Raw genomic sequence first — 15,405 nt, forward strand, 5'->3', positions numbered from 1 at the left:
GATACACAGACAGAGAAGAAACAAACATTGCTCTGCTACACAAACTTAAATTCATGTTTCTGGGTGTTTTTCTCAGCCCATTCCTCCCATTTCAACAGTACAGACAGAGCGTGTACATATACAGAACTACAGACTCACTCTGTTCAGAGAATGTGTGCAACATCAAGTCTATTTCTGCAAAGCTCACTGCACAGATTCGAGGATGAAGGCACAGTTGAAGACACAATGAACACTGGGTGGGATTTTGCTCTGTTGTTCAAACACTGAGGTCCAGAAACCTCCAACAAACACTGATTTATCACCTCAGGCAGCCACTTTAAAATGTTCAGGAAAAAAAACGATGAGAATCAAATCTTTGGTTTTTCATTAAATATGACATAGTTTTATCTCTTCAGGCCTCTTCACTCACAAGTAGACTTATACAAACTGAGATGAGGGGTTTCGAGTACCCACGGCCCTGAACTCACCACCAGCTCCATGTCTGAAGTATTCATTGGCAGAACTCTCTACTCTCCTACGTCCCCTGGACTGAACACACTTTCCTGGAACTCAACTCATTCCCAGGCCACTTGAACAACCCATGGATGCTGTGTATTTACTGGAAACAGTCCTACATTCTCTTAGAACACACTACACTCCCTGGTAACTTGAAACGCTCTGAAGATCTGTGTATTACTTGGAATTGACCCAAACAAGCCCCCCAGCAATCCAGTGTCTGGACATTTCTTAAATCACTCCAGGTGGATGCATTTCCTGGAAACCCTCCACATTCCCAGGCCCCATGAACTACCTCAAGACCGGTTTATTTCCTGCAAACTGTCAACGGTTGCACCAACAGGGCTTAAGCCTGGTCTTAAGATAAGTCAGTCAGACCTAATAGTTACACTGGCTGCAACATCTGGGCTTAAGCCTTCTTCTTGCTAAGTCAGGAGCAGGCGGAAAGTCAAAATCCAGGCTGACTGCTGTCATTGTTCGGTTTTAGATTAAAATTAGAGACTAATCAGGTTTCATGGCTGACACAGACAGAGTAGTCAACAAGCCAGGACAAATGGACACAATGTTTTTACACAAAGGAATAACTAACTTAGTCATCTATCGCATTAGATGAATTTACAAGAAGGCCCAAATAATTAAGATTCTGTCGTAGGCAGCGTTTCACGAAGTTTATGAAGTTTCTCTTAACTTAATTAAAAAAACATAGAAAAGATTTTGCCAGATTTTTAACGGAGTCTGGGGATCCTGCTGATTCAAGGCTGTACTCACAAATATCTATTTGATGCAACCCATCCCCAGGCTGCCTCAACTACCCACTGGCTCAGTGTATGTACTGGAAAACACTACAGTCACTCTCCAGAGTCTAAGGGTTGCGTAGAATTTAAAACCCCTTGAAGAATTTTACTACGGGCTCAGTGTACTTCCTGGAGCACTCCACCATAAGGCCTATCACTGTGGTAGTTTCTCACCGGATGGTCTGGGCAGAGTCGCTCCTCATTGAGTTCTTCTCCTGGGCCCCCTTCTCCTCCAGCAGCCTGGTGATGAAGAGGATGGCAGCCAGCTGCTGGGCCTGGTCAGAGCCCGACCCCCCCTTCTTCAGGATGTCCACTACCTCCCCGAGCTTCTCCAACACCGTCTTCTTCCCATGGACACGGGGGTTGTTAAACACTGCAGGGAGGACAGGACAGTAGCTTTAAGGCCGTCACTATCTACTGACACAATGTTTTACACAGCTGTTTACATTCGGATCACTTTCATTTAGACATCTTATCCATTCTCATCAGCTCCAGGTTTGAAAATCTTAACGCTATAAAAGAGAATCCATGTTTGATAGATTCAGTGCAATGGACCCGATCACTTCTACAAGGGTCAAAGATCCTCCTCAGGTCTTGGTTTTCACTCATTTTTCAGTATTTGAGCTGAGAATCAGTCATTACAGCGCCCCCCTCAGGACGCCCGTCTCCCACCTTTCATCTTGTCCTCCAGGTCTTCGGGGTATTTGCTGTCGTCCTCGGAGGGCAGCTCGCTCTCCGTCTCCGGGCTGCCGCAGCCTGAATCAGCAGGAAGTTCCTTCTTTGCTTTCTTGGAGACAGAGCCCATCGCTGAGGAAGAGGAGGCTGAGGCTGATGATGAAGAGGAGGAGCTTTGTCCTCCTCCTCCTCCTCCTCCACCACCACCACCTCCTCCTGCCCCTCCCAGGCCAGACGAACCCAGAGAACTTTCAGCTGGAAGACAAACGACAGTCAGACTCGTCAAAACTGCTTTCTAAACACAGAGATGTGTCTTCGTGTCCTCACCCAGCAACTCTTCGTCGTCCAGACTTCCTCCTCCTCTCCTCAGGTAGTGTTTGCAGAAAGCGTGAGAGCAGAGCAGGTCACTCAGGCACGACGACGGCAGCTTCTGCTTCAGGTAGTGAAGCAGCTTCTTAGCCACATCTCCAGGGACAGACAGACCAATCAGAGACGAGTCATCCAGCTCTGCCTCCTGAAGGATAGACAGGTGACAGACAGACAGGAGAGAGAGAGAGAGAGAGAGACAGACAGACAGACAGACAGACAGACAGACAGACAGAAATAAATAATCAGTGTGTTAACCAGGTCACAGTTTCTCCAGTAATCTAACCTCTTAAACATCAAATGAAGAAGAATCTTGGTTTCTGTAATCCGGATCCGGTCCTAGAGGAACCTCATTTCACAGCTACATGGACCGTCTAATCAGATGAGAGCCTCAGTTACCCAGCATGCCTCTTGCTTTCTGTCGCTCACCTGGTCATCCAGGCTCTGCAGCAGAATGCCGTTGACCTCCTGCTGCTGTTTCGGCTCCAGTTTCTTGATGAAGAAGAGGATCTCCCACCACTCAGCTCGACTCAGAGCCAGCGGCTCCACCTGCAGACCTTCTGACAGGTACGGCAGAGAGTAGAGACCACCGGGAGGCTTCGAGAAGAACGTCTGACTCACTGAGGGAGCAAAGGAGAAAGATTTTCACCTCCTGCACTCAGGTGGACAGACAGGTGTCTGCTCAGCTATCGGATCTTACCAGCTGTGAGTTTGAGCGTCTCTGTCAGGGAGGACGCCTTCTCCTGCGTCTCCTTCTCAGCCTGACTGCTGCTGCTGCTGCCCAGTATCTCCACCATGTGCCAATGGACCCAGTAAGTCCTGGACAGGGAGTTCCAGTACACCTGAACGCAGCACACAGACAGAGCATGGGAACATCTGTGAGCATCATTTATCTGTGCATGGATCTGTTACTCTAACTGGACTTCCTGGCTCAGACTGTCTCACTGATATCTGAGACAACATGTCCACATCAGCACACACCACCGTGTTGTTTCTAGAAACAGACAGAAAGTAAAGATGCCCTCATTTTCTCGCTTTGTTTCTTCTGCTGTTTACCCTCATGTCTGCCTGAAATTTGTGTCTGAATAATCAGAGTTCAGCTCTGCAAACTGGACAACTGCAGGTACGAGTCCATGGAGGACTACAGGACCTACATCCAGACACTGAAAATAAGGACGGTTCCTGCAGTCGAACAGTTACATCATCGTCAACCACTTTATACCTTCGACCAGCGGGAGGAGCTGCAGCCTCTAACGACTGGAAGTAGCCTGAAGCCTCCAGCTGTGAGGATTCATGTCAGAAAGCATCACCACATGATAAAAACTGCTGTCAGTGTCAGCGCTGAACGCAGCAGATCACAACAATCCAAACTTCCTTCACTTCTGGTATATTTGTGATTGTTGTACACTTTCTGTGATGTTTGTTGTGTCCTCTCTGTGTGTAGAAGAGATCGCTCTGTATAAATACTTTAACAAAACAAACTACTTCAAATGTCCCACATTTTGTATCAGTGTTTCCTCACCTGGACAGGTGGCGAGCCATCATTGCTGTACCGAAACTCTCCTTCATCTCCAGCGCTCACCTCCTCGTAGTCCTCCAGCATGCGGACCATCATGCCACTCTTTAGGTTGTCCTGGACGTATTCCACGTAGGCTGAGCGGCTGGCAAAATCTGAGCGAGTTTTGTATCCGTTTCCCGTCTTCTTCTTTGGTGGCGTGGCGGCGGGAACGGCTGCAGCGGAGGTGGCTGCAAGGACGACGGGAGACGTGCAGAAACGAGGCTGGAAGATGGACCTGAGGACCGGACGGGATGCCTCCTCCCCCTGATCCTCCCCGCATGCCACACCTCCTCCCGGGTGGTGGACGGAGCCATCAGGAGGCTGTCGGTTCCGGTCCCAGCCCATGACACGGACCAGCTCTGAGATCAAGTTGGCCATGGCCATAGTGAAGTCAAACTCTCGCTGGACGCGGAGGTGCTCCGTCTGGTGGGCGGCGCTGGAGGAGGAGGAGGCGGGAGAGGGGCTGGCATCCTGTCTGTCAGAGGTAGACTCCGCCCCTGCTGTGTTGAGTTTGTCCATCAGAGACGTGACGCACAGGTAACGTTTCACCAGAGAGAAGAGCAGCTTCCCGGGAATCTGAAAAACATCAACAACAACAATAATAATAATCAACTCTGTGTAGTCAGAACCTTCAGCTTATCGGAGTAAAATCTGAAATATAAGCCAGATCATCGAGGTGAGAGTGAGTCTCTTAAAGGAAATGACAGAAACACATCTTCATATTCAGGCTGTTCCATGTCTTTTGTCCACAGAGAAGAGACGCTGTGTCTGTCTGACCTGCTGACATACTTAATGTTGTAGAGCTGAATCTGACAGACGGGCGGCTCAGTGTGGAGCTGCTAAAGTACCAACATTTTAAAATCAGCTCTTAAAGACTCAGCAGGCACCTGCACAGAGGCTGAACAGGTGTAACGTTTCTGCCTTTGACTGGTTTTGATTGAAGTGACATGAACAACACCCAAACACATGAAAATGATCCCTGAGAGAGGAAATCTGGAGATTTGGGTGTAGTGGCCATCTCAGATAGTTAGAGGGTAGAAGCGTTATGTCTGTGACAGTCCTCACACCTGTAGAAGTGTTTACCTGAGGCAGGTGAATCCCTTCAAAGGAGATTCCATGCTCCTCTGATGACGTGGTTTCAGCAAACAGCTCCAGTAAAGTGTAGCGGTTATCAAAGTCCATGTGCTGCTCGATGCCGTCCTGCTGACTGAGGGACAGCAAGACGTAAGCCCGACTCCCTGCAGAGGGGACAGAGAACACAGTTAGAGACAGAGAGACACAGTCAGAGAGACACACCATCAGAGACAGAAACTTGTTCTGTACCAACAGACCATGATCAGACACCTGGCTCAGGTGTTTTCACAGTATCCTGGTTTCTCTTTCAGTGGATCTGCAGCAGGACCAAACTGAGGTCTGAGCTCTTGAGGAGGATGAAGATCTCGATGGTACCTGTCTGAACACCTGAGCAGTCCTTTAGCATTTTGTTGTCAATGCTATCGATACATTTAATAAATTCAGAATAAGCTCTGAAAGCTTCTATATTAACTTTAGAAAAACTAGAGCGCCCCCTGCAGGAGCAGAGCTAGAACTACACACAGACATCAGGACCCTGTTGACTCACGCTGCTTCAGTGTTCTCAGAGTCTGACTGTTTGAAACCACAATGAAGCAGCACTCTGAACTTCCTTCATGTGACGGTTTCACTTGGACACCGTTTCTCAGAACCTCCAGACATGTGCTGAGAGCATGAAGCTTCCTTAATTGTCTAAACGTGCCTCCTCTTCCCATCTCATTGAATATAGTTTTTCTAATCTTTTAACACTCTAAGCGATGCCACTCCCTCTGTCCCTCCAGGAGACGCTACTCCTGAAACCTGCAATGAGTTTTTAAATGTTTACTCCCTCATTCATCAAATCAATTTTTAGAATACATGAACGATAACTCAGTGTTTGAATCTTCACAGTCAGCTTTTAGAGCTGAGCAAACACTGATATTTTAAGGTCATGGATGGCTTCCTTCAAGTTGCTGACGCTTGACGTCCATTTCAGGACTCTTTGATGTCTGTGCAGCATTGGACACAGCTGATCACAACATCCTCTAGTCCGATTAGAGGGGTGGGTTGGCATCAGTACCATGGCCCTGGAGCGGTTTCAGTCATGTCTCCCACCACTCGGCTGCACTGTGCGGCCCCTGATAGTTCAGTACTTGGCCTGATTCCATTGACATGCAGGCACTGGGACATACGATCATGTGACATCAGTTTCCATGTTTACGCAGACGATACCCAGGTTTACCTCAGCTGTGACACCAGCGACTTACATGAAATTGTTGGACGTATAAACTGTCTCAAGGACGTTCATGAATGGAAAGCTCAAAATTTCTACATACTTCTATTTGGCACAAATTCCTCCAACAGTCAAATTCCAAATTTCAGACTCCCATCTCATTCCTCCACCGTGTAGAAACATTTTAACTGACGGCAGCCTCACTTTCATGCTAAAATTAAGCCACTGCTGTCTACCAAAAACCTTGAAACAGCCATTCATGCTTTTATTTCATCACAAGGATTTTAACAGGTGCCAGAAAACGAGAGCACATAACAACGATCTTTTCATCGCTGCTCATTAGGTTTAGAGTTGGCTTTAAAATGTGACTTGTCCCAAACTACATTTCGAACCTTTTAATTCCACATGTACTGTCACAGGCCCTGAGCTCCTCAAACGCTGCCCTCCTGGTGGTTCCTAATTCCAGACTAAAAAAACAAAGGTTTTAATATGTTTTCTTACCGTGTTTTATGTTTGATTTTATTGTTGTATTGATGGTGCTATTGAATATTTCACCACATCCAAAAAAATCTACATTTTTATGAACCAGGTTTTTTTTACATTTTCAATTCAAAAGAAGAAAAACAATAATTATCTATATTACTGTACTAAAACCTGTTTAATATGCACTTATGCTGCAGTTGACGACATCAGAACTCACAGTTGCTGGTTGTCAAAGCGACACAACCTGTTTTTTTTTTTTTTCCAGCTCAGTTTGTCCGGAGCTTAACGCAGTCTGACAGGACTGAATCTGAACCCTCCAACTAAACCCAAACCAGACCCGACATGACTCAGCTAACGGCTTAACACACAGGTTTTTATTACTGCATGATCACCAACATCATGTACTGAATGAGTGAAGAGGAAAGGTGTCAGCTAGTAAGAAAGGATGAATGTCAGTCCAGTGTTCTCTCTCTTTTAGCTCCGTTTTTGGTCTCCTCCATCAGCTCCTGAAGGAAACGTCTGGCCTTTTGGCTGCTACATGTCATTGCCATTATGTTCACCAGCTCGTCTATACCTGTGTCTGTCTGCTGTTAGCTGCTCAGCAGGTAGTGAACTGTGGATTTTTACAGCTTCTTTGGCTGTGACTTCTGTCCGTAGGTGCGTGTGGCTGTAACATCAGAGGCAGGAGCGGTGGGATCGTGACATGAATGACTTCACAGAAACAGATTCCATCCAAATTTCAGGATGTCAAGAGCTGCTTGTAACTACATCTCCTTCTCCACAAGAACCTCATTTGAGGTGAGTGACTGACGTGATCCGACCTGCATCTGATTCAGGACCACATGAGAATGTGGTCTGGATCTGACCTGAAAAGTCAGATTCCGTGTGATTTGTTCTGTTGATTGTGATTTCAGTCACATATGAGCAAAAGAAACATGGATTTAACCACCTGTGCCTGAAGCCTGAACACTTACTTACTTAAGAGTCTATGTTTCCAGAGGAGTACAGAGGACTGATAGAGAGCTTCAAGAGGAACAACGAGATCAATATCAGCACAACCAATCAGCTTCTGCTGGAGTACAACACTTCAAATATGGACGCTGCTGCAGAGAAGCTACAAACTGTAAAACGTGGACGCTTCATACACACGTTCAACCTGCAGCACAGACGATCTGAACAATCAGCTCAGTTTGAAGGTGGACGCCAAAGATTAGAGTCACCAAATCAGCATCTGAGCAAATGTGAGAAATGGTCACAGCCTGCCTTCTGTTCCTCAGCTACGCTGCTGAATAATGGACAGAAAAGAGTTTGTGCACAGCATGATGGTGTCTCAGTGAAGCTGACCTTTGACCCTTTAGATATGAAGTGTCATGAAGTGTAGTGTATGAATTCTGGAGATGCGGCTAAAAATGTGTTTTGTGAGGTCACGGTGACGTTTGACCTTTGACCACCAAAAACGAGTCTGTTCATTGCTGTTATCAAAGTGGACGTTGGATGCCATGAAATTGCAGAGACGCTGCTTTCATGGACAAACAACCCAAAATCGTCGGCACAGCGGCACAAAGCAAACTCCACAGGCCTCCTTTCATCTGAAAATAGCATCAGTAGTTTCATTTCACAGCAAATTCCTCCACAGTTCTGGAGGTCAGTTCAAGGTTTCAGTTTCAGTGTCTGAGCAGAGACTGCTGGGCCTGAAACAGGCTCAAAGCTTTAATGAATGAAACTTTGATTCCACTTAACGTCTGATTGGGACTCTTTAGCAGATGATGAACCAGCTAATTCCTCACTTCCTGGTTGCTAGGAAACTCAAAAGGAAAACAAGCCTTGGTGAGGCTGATGATGTCATTTCCTGGTAAAGAGGAGACTGTCCTCGCCTCAAATCGGAGCTGCTTCACCTTTCAAAATAAACTTCTGAACAGCATCTGCGTTTAACAGAGGATCTCTGCAGCGGCAGACTCCACACCCCCCGTCCAATCACGCCCCCCGTCTCTGCCAAGGTGATGTACCATTGGTTTAAAAGTATTCAAATGATGCCTCTCTGTGCCTGAGATCCCACCCTGCAGGAAACCACCAAAATGCTCAAGAAGCTGTTTTTTCATGAAATTTGGTGTTTTTGTGCTCACAGAGTCAGCGCTCTCCTCTGGTTTGATGTTATCACACTGAATGCAGTGTGTGTGTGTGTGTGTGTGTGTGTGTGTGTGTGTGTGTGTGTTGTGGATCTATGACAAGGCCCCGATGACTCATGGGAAAAACTCTCAGCTGCTCCTCGCCCAGGATTTTCTCCGCATCATGTGACCAAAGAAAAAGAAAGAAGAAACTGTCAGTGACGGAGCACAGCGGCTGAGATGAGCGATGTGTTTCTGTTGAGTTCTTTCAAATTTCAATCCTTGTTTCAGCCTCAAACGCGTGATCACAGCCCGTACAGCTCTAACTTACAGTATTTACTAATGCCAGTTCGTTTCAGTCTCAACCTCTGGGCCAACAACAACTCTGCTGAGCATTTTTGAAATTTTCTTGACATTTCACACAAAAAACGATTCACCATGATAACAGCCTGCACATGAATCGATAATGCAGTCCATGAGGTCTCCACCTGTCCGTCATTGATCATAACATGTGGCCGGATCAGTCTAATGACAGGCTGCCAATGATCACTTTTTTCTTTTGAGCTCTTTCTGGCACCAGAGAACATAAACACAGTGCTGCACAACCTGATGTCCGTCACCAGATCAGTCTGCTGATCATGGTGATGACAGACATCCGTCACTGTGATGTATTACTGATCACTCCATCTTTTCATTCCACTCTAAAGAAGACGAGGTTTCACTAAATGTTGTGTCATTTCAGATGTTGTGCATTATGTGAAGATGATCCACTGGACCTTTGGACGGGTTGCAGACAGAGAAAGGCTGCAGCCTGAGGAGGTGAAGAAGCCTCAGTCGGATGTCGACACAGCTTTAGTTTTCCCTCCACAGACGTTCATTTACTGCACTGAAGGCTGAACACGACCTGCGAGCTGCTTTACTGCATCACTGAAGTGAAACCAGCAGCAGAGACTCTGCAGGATGCTGCAGAGAAGACGCCGCTCTGCAGGGTTTTAGTCTGAGCTCGAGATCAGCTCAACGTTACACACAAGAGACACAGGAAGGACAAAGACAATGAGTCACATGACCAGTGGAGTCATCTGGTGCCTTCATGTGACGATGAAAGCAGCTAATCATGTTACCAGCTGATTTAAGCCAATGATCATTTTGTTAGAAAGGCCAGAGGAGCCCTGATGTTTCCAAAGTCTGATCACAGCTGAGTTTCACTGCAGACAGGCGGAGGTCTGTACAGAGGAACGGAGGAGGACGTCAACAGTGTGCACACCTGAACATCAGCACACCTGCACATCAAAACTGCTGCTGGTTATGTCAGCGGCTCCTCAACTCTGTCACCAGTTAAAATGTTTTCATTGAAGACCAAATGACGTTCATTCAGTCAGAAACTTGATGACAGAAGTAAATGAGACTGGTCTGTCTTCAGTTCAGTTTGCTTCCCTGATGTCTTCTCTCTCTCTCTCCTCTCATGATTCAATGAATTAAGAGTTTATTTCAACCAAACCAGAGCTACTGATGATTGTTGGAACAGTGAAAGGTGAACCAAGAAGGTTTGGGTGAGTTTTATTTTATTTCTGTCAGTTTGAATGAAGTGTGTTTTCTGACGTTAAATTACTGTTTTTGTGAATGGAGTCTGGTGGCTTTGGTGAGAACGACAAAACAGCTGTTTCTGGTTAAACAGAGAGGATCTTACTCTTTAATAAAAAGGTCTGTCTCTGTAGGATCCTTTCCATCATGTTATCAGACACTTGTTTTAACAATCTCAGCTGTCTGGTAAAACAAACGCTTTAAAATGTACGTACACTGACAATGTGGAGGGATTACATTCCATCGTTTCATGGCTGCTGGCTGCAGCGCTTTAAATCAGACCTGAAGAAACTTCAGAAACTAAAGCATGGAGAATCGGCTCCATCATCAGATAAGATGTGACCTCCTGTTCCTGTTTGTTCGGGACATTGAAGTCTTCCAGGACACGTGGACACAGATTGTAAACTCTGCACACATGACGTCACTTTGATTGATTGAAAATGTGAAGTCAAACTGAAACCAGCCAATAATTCAACAACATGTAGAGGACATTATTTTGTTTATTTTGTGATGTGTAGGTATGTAGATCTTTTACAAGATGTTTATATTGGAATAAAATATGAGTAGTTTGTCTCTCGCTGTACTGGCTTTCCCTCTTATGGACATAATCTGCAAAAATACATATTTGAATTGTTCGAAACAAAGTGTGTTTTAGAGGGTATTTTCAGACGTCATTTTTGGCCATTTTTGACAGCCACAGTTGCATCAGTGAACAACAAGAGTGTTTCTGTAGTACTAACAGAGTGAGACTTGCCTCCCTCTAACTGATCTCATGTCAGATTTAATCAACCTGGGGCTAAATATAAGCATCTGACGAACACACTCTTTGGTGGTGGTCTGCATGGTAAATACAAAGCTGCAGCCAGCAGCTGGATAGCTTAGCTTAGCATTAAGACTGGAAACAGGGGGAAACGGTTAGCCTGGCTCTGCCCAAAGCTGAAATCCGCCTCACAGCTCACGTAAAGCTCGCTGATGAACACGTCATATCTCCTTTCTCAAAGGGTAAAATAACACGCTGTTTCACAGGGGACAAAGCCAGTTCCTGGAGCCTTGCCGTCATCATGACGTTGACATGAACTATGTCTGAAATGACCACATGACTGTAACAGACACTTGCCCACCACTCACGGAGCAGTATATTCTCTGGCACTGTTAGAAATTTCGTATAAATAAAGTTTGTGGTTACCTGCATCATGGGAGGCGAGCGCTCGCAGCATCTTCCCAGCACTGCGTCTGGTCTGCGTCTCCTTGTTGCACAGCAGCTCCATCAGCAAGTTGAGGGCGCCCGTTTCCTTGAAGACGCCGACCAGTGAGCCGATGCTGGCATAGGCGCTCAGCACGTGGATGGTGTGCGTGATGCTGATGGAGAAGTCGCTCTTCTTGGTCATCTGCTTCCTGGCTCGACGCACAAGGTTCTTCACGTCCTCCTTCATGTCCGACAGCTCAACCTCGTCAAAGGTGACGTCTGCTGGAACTTCGCCGCTGCTCCTCTGACCTCCATCTGATGATTCATTGCCCTGCTGCTTCTCCTGCTGCTGCAGCGGGCGTTGTGTGTCCGTTTTCCTTTTCCCCAGAAGGGTGGGGCAGTTGGCGTACACGTCCTCCTTCGACATCCACATCAGGATGTTCTCCGATTTGCTCTCTCCTGATGTGGAGCCGCCGGACCCGCCCACCGCAGAACTGCTGCCACCCGTCCCACCCGCCTCGCCGGCTCCGCCCCCAGAGCTGGAGCCGTCGTCAATGGTGATGAGGCACCAGCGAATGAGGTACTCCGTCTGTCCATCGTGGTTGCGGCGCTGGCGGATCAGCTCCTCCGGATAGGCCTGCAGCCTCGGGCCGAGCTGGACCAGCAGGTTCCCATTGCGGCGTTCACCCACCATGGTCGCTGAGGAGAGGAGGAGCAGCAGGTGATTGGAAGATCAGAAATGTGATAATTAGATGCTTAAATAATCAGACGGTTATGAGACATCCTTTATGAACTGCATTTTGATTAGTGTGCTCCCTTAAGAGTTCCACTTTTATTTACTTAATTTTTCTTATTCTTCACACAGGTTTTTGAATTTCAGCTTCCACTTTCTGTCATGTAGAAACTTCTTTTGAAAAGGTTCAGCGCCTCAATTCCTCCTGTACTGCCAATTATCAATTATAAAATCAATAAGCAAATACATAAATCTTAAAGGAGTCCAGAACAATCCAAGAACCACCTGACAATCGTGGATTAATGTCTGAAGAAAAAGCTGGAACACCATTTTACATTTCAACTCCTTTAACTGACACTTCAACCGATTTCTGTTCCTAACTTCGATCTGCCACTTCAACTACTTTCAGTGTATCAACTTTGGCTATCACTTCCACCGAAGCACATCCAAAGTTTGATACCTTTAGACAGTTTCATACATTTTTAGTCCGATTTTCGATGGAAAATTGAAACATTTCTAACAATATGGACTCATTCACTGATTTTTCTGTGTATCCCCAAAATCCTAAAGTTTGCTCCCCGCAGACTGCAGATGTTTGGAAGCAGATAAAAACACCTACAGTGCGCTGGAAGGACCATCTTCGGGACGTTTGCTAGAGTTAAACTAAGATGAAATGATTAGGAAAGGACTTTGAGCTGCTCTCTTTAGCCGGATACAGAGACCCGTTTGGTTCCGCCGTGAGATGCGGTGATAACGGCTCACAGGGTGAATTTAGGATTTTATTTTGCTTTGCTGACACACGCTTCCTCTTTCTGGACTTGCCACGGCGTCCCGTTTCTGTGAAAGCGAGGTATCACACGTGCTGCTGGGCGTGTTGTCTTACCTAACGTCGGTTAGCTTCACCCGGGGTCAGTCTAATAACTGATGAAACACTGACCACTGAGTCTGTACTGCTAGCAAGAAACCACACACAACTAGTGACATTAACGTAGTTTTATTCACTAAACACTAAGCTAGCTATTACCGACATTACGCAGCTATTAGTGATGCAGTCCGCTCACTAACGGCTGAGAAGTTATATACTTTCAGTAAATAGCCAAGTCCTTGATGTTGTAACGTTATGCTACCTGAACGCAACAGCCTGTCAAGCTAACCACAGTTGCTAACGTTAGCGGTTTGTCCTATTGTATTTTAAGTCCACGTTATCCGACAACTTTAATAGGACAACTGCATATTAATCTCGTTAGCAAATGAGTTAACAAGTTCACATAATCTACCTGTCAGCTCGTTCAATCGTTACTGATAGCTAGCCATATGCACGCTGTGCTGACACCGTACAGAGAACGTCACACCAAATTCCACTTTAAAATCTCAAGATTTAAGGTAACGTTAATTAAAAGCAAAGGTAAATTAACGCTTGAACATTACTGAAGAGCATTATATGACTCCCCGACTCTTCCATCAAATTCGGCATGTACATACTGAAACTATACTTACGTCGATAAAACGTCAACTTCTTGACAGGGGAGTGCACTTCACTGTTTCTGCGTCCTGACGCCAACAGTGTTTGATTTGAAAATAATTTACCGCTGAAAACGAACAGAACAGCTTTAAAAGTTAATTCTCGACTGGATTAAGAGCAGTTTGATTGGTTAAATGTGACGATATGCCAAATTGAAGAGTCTTTCAAGTAACCTCATAAAATATGACAATTACAATCTTTTGAGTTCACTATACATTATTTATACGTAGGACTGCGTTTAATTAGCTGGTTTGGGAATGCGGTTTGGTGTCACGGTCTCAGTGCAGCATACGGCACATCTCGGGGTGAACTGTCTACAGTAACTATGGATGACAGCACTGAGCAGCCGTGGTGGGCCTGCCCAGATATCCGCTCGGGTCAGACAGGAAAGTGGCTACGCTGACACAGTCCGGCCTGAAGAAACAGATACAGGTGAGTTCGGCTTACCTGCCGTGTCACAGACTTTACCCTTCGTTTCTGTCTTCCCCCTCAAGCGCTGTTTTCTTTTCCGCCCTAACGTGTCGTTTCCCAGCCTGGTAATGTTTGTTTTATCGTTATCCACAGGAGGTCCGTGCTGTTGGATGCGCATTTGCGCACTGTGACAGGACCTGCATCAGGGATGTCTTCTTCTTCTACGTCTACTGCTTATTTTTTTTCTTCTTTGTGTTTATTAGAGGAACGCAAACGATCGTGAGATGAGTACCCCGCCCCCTGCTGTATGGGAGTGTGAACCGCGACATTAAATCATGTGAATCCTGATTCTGTGGAACAAAATGTGAAAACAAAAATGAGCAGCGTGATTCTCTGAACTCTAAATCAAGCTTTCCTTCTTTGATTGAGATCCACAAATAAAAGGAATTATGTGATAAACCTTTATTTGATTGTTTTTGCAGTAAAGAAGAACAGGGAGGGTGCTGAAGAGAAAGTGAAGGAGCTGGCATGCTGTGATCACACAGTATGCACATTAGACCAGCACAGCCCAGCAACACCTGACACCAGCTTTCTAACAAAGTCGGGTCATACCACAGAAAATACAACAAGACTACAAATGGAGAGGGCCCAAAACATCATCAGGATGTGGTTCCAGAAAGACTGGTCTGTCCTGTTTGACATATTAGGCTTATTTTGCTCTTAGATTAGGTTAATGAACAGAGCCTCTGAAAGGCAGTATCTTTTTAATCTAATACCTTGTGTGTACAAGTTATTATCTTGAAATAATCATCATATGCACGCAAGTTGTTATCCTGTTTGTCAGCTACATCTAAGTCAAAGTCTAAGTCTAAGTCCTTTGTTCAAAATTTAACTTAAAGTAAAAGCGCATAAGTATTACCAGCAAAATTAAAAGTATTTGTTGTGCATAAAATGTCCTTTTAGACCCCTGCAGAAAATATCATGTCAGTTGATGCCTGTTAGATGTTTTCAGTAGCTCCTGACTTTAGCCGGCCTCAGAGGCTTCCTGTTGATTTGTACATCTTCATTTTAAACTGGTCTTTATACTTTATGTTACTGTACATTTACATATTCATGTTCCGGGTTCAAAAAAAGGATTTTCTGAAAGAGGAGCAGCAAGCAAACCTAAGATTTCTTCAGAAGTAAGTTCAGCTGGTTACATCAGAGCAGGGA

The 15,405-nt window shown here is 45.6% G+C and overlaps 1 protein-coding gene across 3 annotated transcripts in view; it reads right to left on the bottom strand.

Moving 5' to 3' along the window:
- cul9 (cullin 9) overlaps positions 1 to 14,420 on the bottom strand; it is a 33,082-nt gene extending 18,662 nt beyond the window's left edge. For all 3 annotated transcript variants that reach the window (XM_076742945.1, XM_076742944.1, XM_076742943.1), the window contains exons 1-9: positions 14,230 to 14,420; positions 11,528 to 12,226; positions 4,972 to 5,126; positions 3,853 to 4,464; positions 3,031 to 3,172; positions 2,760 to 2,950; positions 2,292 to 2,478; positions 1,962 to 2,219; positions 1,464 to 1,662 (exon numbers count right to left, since the gene is read on the bottom strand). In XM_076742945.1, the coding sequence (XP_076599060.1) occupies positions 1,464 to 1,662; positions 1,962 to 2,219; positions 2,292 to 2,478; positions 2,760 to 2,950; positions 3,031 to 3,172; positions 3,853 to 4,464; positions 4,972 to 5,126; positions 11,528 to 12,226; positions 14,230 to 14,371 (2,585 nt within the window). In that variant the 5' untranslated portion in view covers positions 14,372 to 14,420. The remainder of the gene's footprint in view (positions 1 to 1,463; positions 1,663 to 1,961; positions 2,220 to 2,291; positions 2,479 to 2,759; positions 2,951 to 3,030; positions 3,173 to 3,852; positions 4,465 to 4,971; positions 5,127 to 11,527; positions 12,227 to 14,229) is intronic.
- Between the last annotated feature and the right edge of the window lie 985 nt (positions 14,421 to 15,405).

Source organism: Chaetodon auriga, chromosome 11 (genome assembly GCF_051107435.1).
Source record: "Chaetodon auriga isolate fChaAug3 chromosome 11, fChaAug3.hap1, whole genome shotgun sequence".
NCBI classification, from domain to species: domain Eukaryota; kingdom Metazoa; phylum Chordata; class Actinopteri; order Chaetodontiformes; family Chaetodontidae; genus Chaetodon; species Chaetodon auriga.